Source organism: Dinoponera quadriceps, unplaced genomic scaffold (assembly GCF_001313825.1).
Source record: "Dinoponera quadriceps isolate SergipeBrazil2010 unplaced genomic scaffold, ASM131382v1 scaffold1375, whole genome shotgun sequence".
NCBI lineage: Eukaryota > Metazoa > Arthropoda > Insecta > Hymenoptera > Formicidae > Dinoponera > Dinoponera quadriceps.
This window is the reverse complement of record NW_014555442.1, coordinates 19,984-29,891: the sequence shown is the minus strand read 5'-3', so window position 1 is coordinate 29,891 and position 9,908 is coordinate 19,984. Positions and strand designations below refer to the sequence as shown.

Genomic DNA, 9,908 nt, shown 5'->3' with positions numbered 1-9,908 from the left:
GCTTTTCTGCATGGCAAGACTATCTTTTCCAAAATAGACCTCCTCAAAGTGTTTAATCAGATTCCCATTGCTGAGGAGGACATTCCGAAAACGGCCATCATCACTCCTTTTGGTCTGTTCGAGTTCACGGTAACCATGTTTGGTCTTAAGAATGCTTCGCAGACCTTCCAACGCAAGATAAACGATGTCCTAAGGGGTCTCAGCGCCTTTCCTTACATCGACGACATTCTCATAGCCTCGGACAGCATTTCTCAACACCTCCAGGATCTGCAGCTGGTTTTTCAGCGCCTTAAGGACCATGGTCTCCTCATCAACCTGGAGAAGTGCATCTTTGCCGTCAGCTCCATAACCTTCCTAGGTTACGAGATCTCGGCGCAGGGCTCCCGACCTCTTCAAGATAGAGTACAGGCTGTATTCGACTACGAGCAGCCCCAGACTCTCTTCATCTTGCGACGCTTCATTGGCATGGTCAGTGCCTACTGTCGTTGCATCAAGGACGACGCCACGCTTCTAGCTCCACTGCATCATCTTCTTCTGGGCGCCAAGAAAAAAGACATGCGTCCTGTTCCTTGGAGCGATGCAGCGCTTTCGGCCTTTCATCAATGCAAAGAGGCTCTTGCGAATGCGGCTCTCTTGGCTCATCCTTGCTCTGGCGCACAGCTCAGAATCTTCTCCGATGCCTCCAACACTAGGGCTGAAGCGGTTCTCGAACAGCTGGTGCAGGACCAGGGACAGCCTCTTGGATTCTTTTCGAAGTCCTTCTCGCCCACGCAGCAAGGTTATTCGGCTTATGATCGAGAGTTGACCGCTCTATTTCTGTNCACTGCATCATCTGCTTCTGGGCGCCAAGAAAAAAGACATGCGTCCTGTTCCTTGGAGCGATGCAGCGCTTTCGGCCTTTCATCAATGCAAAGAGGCTCTTGCGAATGCGGCTCTCTTGGCTCATCCTTGCTCTGGCGCACAGCTCAGAATCTCCTCCGATGCCTCCAACACTAGGGCTGAAGCGGTTCTCGAACAGCTGGTGCAGGACCAGGGACAGCCTCTTGGATTCTTTTCGAAGTCCTTCTCGCCCACGCAGCAAGGTTATTCGGCTTATGATCGAGAGTTGACCGCTCTATTTCTGTCCATTAAACATTTCAGAGGCATGATCGAGGGCTACCCTCTTACTCTGCGCACCGATCAGAAACTTCTCCTCTCTGCATTTAAGCAGAAAATGGACAACGCCTCACCACGGCAGCTTCGCCAGCTCAACTTCATCGCGCAATTTTCAACAGACATTCAGCACATTGCCGGTGCATCCAACGTCGTGGCGGACTCTCTCTCGGATCGACGAGCCTGCGCCGAACTCCGACGCTGTCAATCCAAGCTCCAGCGGTCCTGCACACGCGTCTGCCTACAGAATGGCTCTCCTCCTCAAGTCGACGCCCTTCGACTCTCTACAATGCTCGATTTTGCAGAACTCTCGCAAGCACAAGCTAGAGATCAGGAGCTGCAGCACGTTCTTACAAGCGCTATCACTTCTCTGAAACTCCGCAAGCTCACGCTGGGACCGGAGAACTTAGAGATCTACTGTGACGTCTCACAAAACGACATCAGGCCTTACGTGCCGGAAACATTCCGGAGGCAAGTTTTCGACCTCACTCATTCGCTTTCTCATCCTTCAGGTCGCGCCACCACCAAGATCATCTCACAACGCTACGTGTGGCCTTCTATGTCGAAAGACATAACCAGATGGGCCAGCGCCTGCGAGCATTATCAACGCTCTAAGATTGGTCGGCACGTGCACTTGCAGCTCAAGACGTTTCTGAATCCGGATCAGCGCTTCGATCATATTCATATAAATTTGGTGGGCCCGCTGCCACCTTTCCAGGGCTACACCTACCTACTGACATTGGTAGATCGCTTCACTCGCTGGCCGGAGGCCATTCCTCTCAAAAACATCACGGCCGCGAACGTGGCCACGCACTTCTACAGCAGCTGGATCGCACGCTTTGGCTATCCAAAGTTCATCACTACAGACAGAGGCTTGCAATTTGAATCTGCTCTCTTCAACGCTCTCGCTCAACTGCTGGGAGGTAAGCGCATCAGGACGATGCCCTACCACCCTGCTCCAAACGGCATCCTTGAGCGCTGGCATCGTGTCCTGAAAACAGCTCTGCGCTGTCACGACTCTCAGGACTGGCTAGAAAAACTTCCGACGGTACTTTTGGGTCTGCGATCTGTTTACAAAGAAGATCTCAAGGCTTCCCCTGCGGAATACCTCTACGGCTCCATTCTACGTTTACCAGGAGAGTTCTTCATAGATGAGCAGCATCCGGAGGACCACGCCTTCTTCTTAGCTCCTTTCAAATCTCACATGCAGCAACTCAGACCTGTGTCGACTTCCCACCATTGCAAACAGAACATCTTTGTCTACAAGTCTTTCTACATCTTGTCGCATGTCTATTTGAGAAATCATGCAAAGAAGCACACTCTCAACCAGGCATACTCTGGCCCTCACAAGGTTATTCAGAGGATCGACGACAGAGTTTTTCAAATCGACATTAACGGTCGTTCAGCCAACGTCAGCGTGGAGAATCTAAAACCAGCTTTCTTGTTTTGCGAGGAGCTCTTGGCGACGCCTCCAGCCGCTACGCTCGACTCCGGTGGCTCTTCCTCTCCGGTGACACTGCAAGCTCCTTCGCACCGCCCTTCGCAACAAGGCTCTGCTTCCACCACTGAGACAGAGCGACCTACTCTCTCACCTGCGGCGCCGCAGCCTTCTCCTACACGGCAGCAGACCCTACTCTCGCATCATAACGCGGTCTCTCCGCAGGCAACCCAGCAGCAGCAGCACACTACCTCGGTTGCTCCTCCGGCAGATAGAAAAACTAAGTTTGTACCGTCTATTCTCAAGAAAAAAACCAGCACAAATATCAGTGCGGTGCAAGGTCCGATTAAACATGTTCGCTTCAATCTTAAGAGAAGACTTCTGTGATCGTGACGCGTCTTCCTTTTTCGAACTCGAGCATAATTATTTATTTTCTTCCACTCCGTTACTAATATACTATTTTGTAAATATTTATCGGGGTAATCCTAATTAAACAAGCGACTCTTTCGCAAAGTTTCGCGTTAATTTAACGGCGATAGTCTTCACTTCCGGTACGATTTCTAGTCGAAATAGAATAATCTCAGGTGCTTTGTACCGAATTATTAACTATAAGTACCCTTCTTAGTGTAAGACAATTTCTTCTGTATCTTTGCGTATCATTTTTTTCGTGTTAAAAATTAACATAAGATAATTTTTTAACACTGGCAGGGGAGTGTATGTGACGGCTATGCTCTATCTCGCTTGCATGCGAGCTCGCCCCCCACCACACGCCGGCGAGCTAGTCTTTTGTCACTGCACGGCTAGTCTTTTGTCGCTGTACGGCAGTAAAACAGTGGAGACTAGCCCGCCGTTAGAGCTGCATCGTTCTAGTGTTTCTCTACGAAATAAAGGAGTCTTTCTTAATCTCTGTGCCGAGTACTCAGTGGGCACATGCCTAGATTCTTCCCGGGCTATCCCTTCTAAACCTCCACACCATTTCTGATATACCATGTGTAGGGCTTAAATTTCTTTGTGATCTGCTTGATATTGTGAAACGCGTCTCCAGAATAAAGGCGGTTTGCATGAAATTGGATTTCTGCGCAAAGGTTGTTTAGGAAGTTGTTTTCATCTTTTCTGCTATTCTTTTAGATGGTCGATGACAATCTGTGATATTCGTTTATCGTTTCGATATTATTTAAACGGGTTGTTAGTAATTTTCTTCTCTCTTGTAGTATCTTGAAAATATTAGCAGAGATCCAATCTCGGTTTGTTATGCATTGTTTTGACTCATTATCACACAGCCTGTCATGTCTACGACTGGACATAGACCTTCCTTAAAAATATCCATTCCTCACGATTTTGTGCTTTTTATATTCAGTTCGTTGAGATACGCTTAATATCATCAGCCCACCTAGTAAGAGGTCTTCCGTTATTTCTGCAAGCATCAAATTTTGATCGCCATTCCAAGATGGAGTCCTTTAGTCCTCCTTCCGTATGTTATTCTCGCCACGTGTCCCGCCCAATTCAACTTTAGTCTGACTATTCTTCACACTGCGTCTGTGATCCTTGTTCTTTCTCGGGTGTTTTTGTTGAAAATTTTATCCATTAGCATTATTCCTAACATGGAACGTTCCATTGCTCGCTGTGTCGTCTGTATCTTAGCGATGGTTTTCTTCGTGAGTGTTAACGTTTCCGCTCTGTAGGTGAGTACAGGGAGGACGTACTGGTTATATACTTTCCTCTTTAGACATATTGGTTCATCTGCACTAAATATTGGGTATGGGAAGAAGTTCATGGCGTTTGGCATTAGATGGCATTACTTGCTCAGTAGTCGGTAACTATTAATCGCATTGGCAACACTAGACGCGCGTGACATATCAATCTTTGTTTTGAGCCGAAAAGATTGAAATCTGTGAAATGGATCAAAAGTTATTTTATTTTGAAAATGGAGATAAATATGGAAAAAATTCGCTACATTTTACAGTATCACTACGATAAAAGCAAGAACGCTGCACAGGCTTGTGAAAAAATTTGTGCTGTTTATGGTGAAGATACTTTATCAGCAGCACGGAAATGGTTCGCTCGCTTTCGTACTGGAAATTTCGATGTCAAAGATAAACCTTACTCCGGTCGACCAATCACCGAAAAGTCCGATGAAATCATGAAAAAAGTTGAGCGTGATAAGCATGTGAGCAGTGCAGAGATTGCCAGTGAACTACGCATCGACACAAAACAGTTTTGAATCACGAGCTGTATACAAAAAGAAGCTCGATATTTGAGTTCCTCACGAATTGAGTGTTAAGAACATGATGGACCGAATTAACACTTGCGATACGCTACTAAAGCAGAATGAAATCGAGCCATTTCTGAAGAGAATGATAAATGGTGATGAAAAATGGGTCATGTACGACAGTTCAACTTGAAAAAGATTGTGGACAAAGGAAGAAGAGAAGGCGCAAGCAATCGCAAAACTTGGATTGAAAAGGTGATGTGTGTATGGTGGGATTAGAAGAAAATCGTTCACTGTTGAGCTGTTGCCGCCCGGTCAAACAATTAATTCTGAATTCTACTGTGAACAACTGGAGAGATTACAACTAGCAATTGAGAGGAAGCGTCCAGAATTGTTCAATAGGAGGAATGACGCCTTTCATCGCGACAATCGGACGCTCGATCGGAGTTATCATTGATGACTCCGAAAAAATTGCGAGAGCTTGGCTGGGAAGTTTTGATGCATCCACCGTATAGTCTTGACATAGCATCCTCAGACTATCGTTTGTTTAGGTCACTGCAGAATTACCTTAATGGTGTAAATCTGGTTTCAAAAGAGGCTTATGAAAATCACTTGAAGCAGTTTTTCGACAAAAACTACAAAAGTTCTATCGCGATGGGATTATGGCTCTGCCCCAAAAATGGTAAAATATTATCGAAAATAATAGAGCATATTTGGTTTGGATAAATTGATTTTAATACTCTAAGATAAACACTTGAATTTTACTAAAAAAACGCCACGAACTTTTTCCCACATACAATATTTCCTTTTTCAATCTCCCAAAAGCGATCCACATTAAACCTATTCTTTTCTTCAGTTACGTAGTTTGATTATCTCGTCCTATACGGATTTCGTGCCCTAAGTATTTATATGCGTGGACCTGCTTAATATATGCATCCTCTACTTTCACTGGTTGACTAGAAACTAGATTTGGTTACTGACTTATCATAAATTGAGTTTTTCTAGGTTCATTTTTAAACCAACCTTACGTGATGTTGCATTTAATTCATTTACCATCTCATTTGCTTTGTTCATGCTATCGCTAATAATCACGACGTCGTCTGTAAATCGTAGGTAGATCAGTTTTTCCCATCTACTTTTATACCCACTTTCTTCACATTATATCTCTTTGAACATATATTCTAGAAGAGTCGTGAATAGTTTTAGAGACATGTTATTGCCTTGTTGTACTCCTCTTCCCATCTTGAACTTTTTTGTGTTTATCCCAAGTTTAACGCACGCTTAGCGTTTTTATATATATTCTTTATAAATGCCGAATATCTATAGTCTATGCATGCTTCCGCTAGAGCGGCTAGTATCTTTTCTTGGTCTATGCTATCAAATGCCTTTTCATAATCGACAAAAGTTCATACAAGTGGTTTATTGTATTCAAAGCTTTTTTCAATCAACGTCTTCATTAATTGCAAATGGTCGTTAGTGCCATAGCCTGTCCCAAATCCTGCTTGTTCACGCAATTGGTAGAAATCCAGCATTGGCTTTAATCGTTTTATTATAATTTTCATAAACAGCTTGTATGGATGGGATAGGAGACTAATAGGTCTATAATTTTTCAGGTCCGTTAGATCACATGGACCTTTCTTGCACCAAATTACAATTGCAGCATTTGCCCATTTGATAGAACTTTTTTCTCAGCAATGCATTTATTAAAGAGATGTTCAAGTGCTCACAGCATCACAGTACCCCCAGCTCTGATTGCTTCTCTCGTCCCATGCTTCGTGGAAATACGTTTCGGTTAAGATCGGAATTTCGGTGTGTTAATTCGCCCAAAACAAAATAGATGCCGTGTGTATGTGGCGATGTACACACGGCTCGCAGCTTGCTAGACAATGACGAACGCGACCAGCGCGGCGGCGGGGAGCAGGCGTCATGTTTACCTGCGGGTCTCACGCGTCTGTCGGCCGTTGATCCGTCTAGCACGGCGGAAAGATCAATTCGGTGATCTCGCTTTTAATCGGTAAGCGAACATTGTGTCACGGGCAGGGTGCACACGGCGGTACGCACCTCAATGTTCGACTTGCTCGACAGTGACGCGCACAACCTACGCGTCGGCAAGGAACGGGCGCAGCATTGCTGTGCTGTCCACGCGTCGGTTGGTCGCCTGTCCGTTTGGCGCGGTATACGGCGGAGAGATCAATTCGGTGATCTCGTTTACGTAGCGCACGGAACGCATGCTTGCCCCGGTTTTTGATTCCTTGATCGGTCAATCGAGGTGACGAGGCGGAGAGTACTCGGTGGAGACGACGAATGCACCAATCCCGACTCGTTGTGTTCCCCGAGCCGATTAGCCGACGAGCGAGAGGACTGGGAGATCCCGATTGAGATAGCGAACACACTGTCCCGGGTAGTTCTTAGACCCGGCGCCCACGACTTCCACGGAAGGGTCTGCGCTCGCACAACTTCGTTCTTGCCGGTAGGAAGGATAGTCGTATCTGAAGGCTGCGGACACGAGGCAGAGGCGGCGAACGCACCGTCCCGGCTCCTCGATCTGGGAATTGGGATCCGGAGCAGTCTTCGATCTTAGCGATCTGATTGACTTCGGTGGAAGGCCCTCGGCCCTCTTCTTACGACGGAGCGTCCTTATATATCGATCTCGCATCGGTTTCGCCGTGCCGTTGCTTAGGAACGGCGCGTTGTTTGTTGTTTGCCAAAAATGCTAACACGGCGTGTTGTTGCTCACGTGCGTCGCATGTGCGTCTAGTATGGCAAATTAATGTGGCGCAAAGCGCCAGTAGTGGCCTGACTGTTGGGCGGTCGGACCACGGGGGTTCTCAGTGCGCGATACACCGTTACAATACTGACATTAATGTAGCTTCCTGTTGATTCCAATTTCATATATTATACATGCGAATTACTGATAGAAATCCGACTTCAATTCATTGCTAAGAAGGAAACCGCACGAACTTTTTTCAGTACCTAATAATAATGGATATCTTTACGTTTTGTAAATGTTCCAAATAATGGAAATAATAATCATGCCGCAATGGTAGATATTCACTAGTAACAAAGATAAGCATTGATTCAAAATCGCGAGACTGCGTATATCCCGAGATATCAAGGAAGCAAAAAAGTCAAGAAAAAAAGAATTAGTTATCTAAAATAAATTATATGAAGAAGCTGAGGATTTAATGCATGGATACAAGAATATCCGTTTAAATGTTAGTTGCAAAATTTTAATTATTATATCTGAAGAAACTCTCGTTAAACTTTAAACAAGTTTTCTCGAAAGGTTTTTCAAACTGACGAGAAAGACAACTTGAAACATAACCGATGAACTTGAAACTGCATTTACTTTCAGTAGACACGTGTCATTGGAGGATGAACTTAGAAAAATCAGAAAAACGTTTAAATAAATATTCAAATATATGAAATAAGAATGGGGCAGTCTAAGCCAAACACGGTTGTTAATTGCGAATATATTTTTAATTTTGGGAAGATGAATATGTTTAGTTTATTAAAATAATTACTTTTTTTTGTAATGCGAAAATCTGATATTCGATTTTCAAACAGGTAGTAGTAATTTAATTTTTCTGCAATTCCATCCTTCAATTTTAAATTTTGGTTCATCTTCTATCTACCAGCATATTAAGATATTTTTTTTTTATTTCAAATAACTAGAACAGATTAGTCATCTGAAAGTATTTTTTCCGTCGATTCCAGCGGCACTTTTTGCAATCATGTGTTTAGACATATGCTACTCATATGTTTATAAGATTTTTCTAATAAAAAATTATAAATATAGTATAATAGTTACATAATGAATTATCATCATCAATGGTGCTACCTATGTAGGGCCTAGGACTAACCTCTTACTTATACATGTGTTGCGCAGATTATACAAATGCAAATTATACACACGCATTTACGGGACGAACAGATTAAACGCCGATTACGAACAACAAATTTTTAGAGAGAAGTTTCCGTGACATAAATATTCTTAATGGATCACCAGACCATCGAAGAAGAGCCACGAGCGTATGAAAATTTGTTTGGCTTTACCAGGAATTGAATCCAGCAACTCTAATGTAGCAGACTGGTACGCTGTCTACAATGTCACTCTCGCGCTCACAAAATAAATATGTAAAGTTATAAAACATTCGGTTGTTTAATTTTTGCAAAATTAATTCCTAAAAAATACGCTTCTGTTTAAAGCGTTGTATTAACCTGATCCCTTAATTAACTCAAAAAATTTGCGTGTTATTTGCAAAACGGTAAAAGACTTTTTCGTTCGGAGTTCGGCTAATCTACAAATATATGACAGTTATTGAACCTAGAGATAGGTTCATGGTTCGAAGTTCAAAGTTCAGAATATTTATGTCTATTTCAAGATACAACACACTGAAAGAAAATTAAAGAAATAAAAATTCTTTAAATAAAAGAAATATATTTCAATATATACCAGGTGTAGAAGTATGAAACCGGAATTTTTTTGTAAAAATTACACGTCTGTTGTTTGAAAATGATGAAAAATATTTTATTCAAAATAATGTCCATTGCTATTTATACATTTTTCCCACCTCTCCGGCAGTTTATGAATGCAACGCCAAAAAACATTTCTTCTTTCGAAGCGAACCAGCTATCGAGCCATTTTCGTACATTTTCATACGAATTGAAGCGTTGTTCAGCGAGTGCGTGTCCCATTGATGCGAATAGATGATAATCGGACGGAACCAAGTCTGGAGAATAAGCCGCATGCGTTAGTATTTCCCAACTGAACGCCTCGATCGTTTCCCTGACCCGTTTTGCTGTGTGTGATGGGGCATTATCATGGAGCAAAATGACTTTCTGTTGCCTTTTTCCATATTCCGGTCGTTTTTCACCCAATGCTCGATTTAAATCGATCATTTGCTGTTGGTAGCGATCAGTGTTAACGGTTTCACCAGGTTTTAGCAGCTCATAGATTACACCCTTCTGATCCCACCAAACACAGAGCATTGTCTTCTTTCCAAAGCGATTGCAGTGGATGTCGATGGTTCGCCTGGATTCACCCATGATTTCTGACGCTTAGGATTCTCAAAATATATCCATTTTTCATCACCTGTCATGATACGA

General features: G+C 43.4%; 1 protein-coding gene across 2 annotated transcripts; it reads left to right on the top strand.

Moving 5' to 3' along the window:
- The first annotated feature begins 14 nt into the window (after positions 1-14).
- On the top strand, positions 15-3,497 carry LOC106744152 (uncharacterized protein K02A2.6-like). 2 transcript variants are annotated; one of them, XM_014618644.1, is made up of 2 exons: positions 15-778; positions 1,083-3,497. In XM_014618644.1, exons 1-2 carry the CDS (start codon positions 136-138, stop codon positions 2,975-2,977), a joined length of 2,538 nt encoding a protein of 845 aa, XP_014474130.1. In that variant the 5' UTR covers positions 15-135; the 3' UTR covers positions 2,978-3,497. The 2 variants fall into 2 exon arrangements, with proteins under 2 accessions (XP_014474130.1, XP_014474131.1); XM_014618645.1 differs by having other exon boundaries at positions 15-814; positions 1,119-3,497.
- Positions 3,498-9,908: the final 6,411 nt, after the last annotated feature.

Bases quoted from the DNA above. Each gene is read 5' to 3' on its own strand.
- LOC106744152 (XM_014618644.1), top strand. From the start codon at position 136: ATGTTTGGTCTTAAGAATGCTTCGCAGACCTTCCAACGCAAGATAAAC. The intron at 779-1,082 runs GTTATTCGGCTT...CCACGCAGCAAG, and splicing joins CTTCTCGCCCACGCAGCAAG to GTTATTCGGCTTATGATCGA.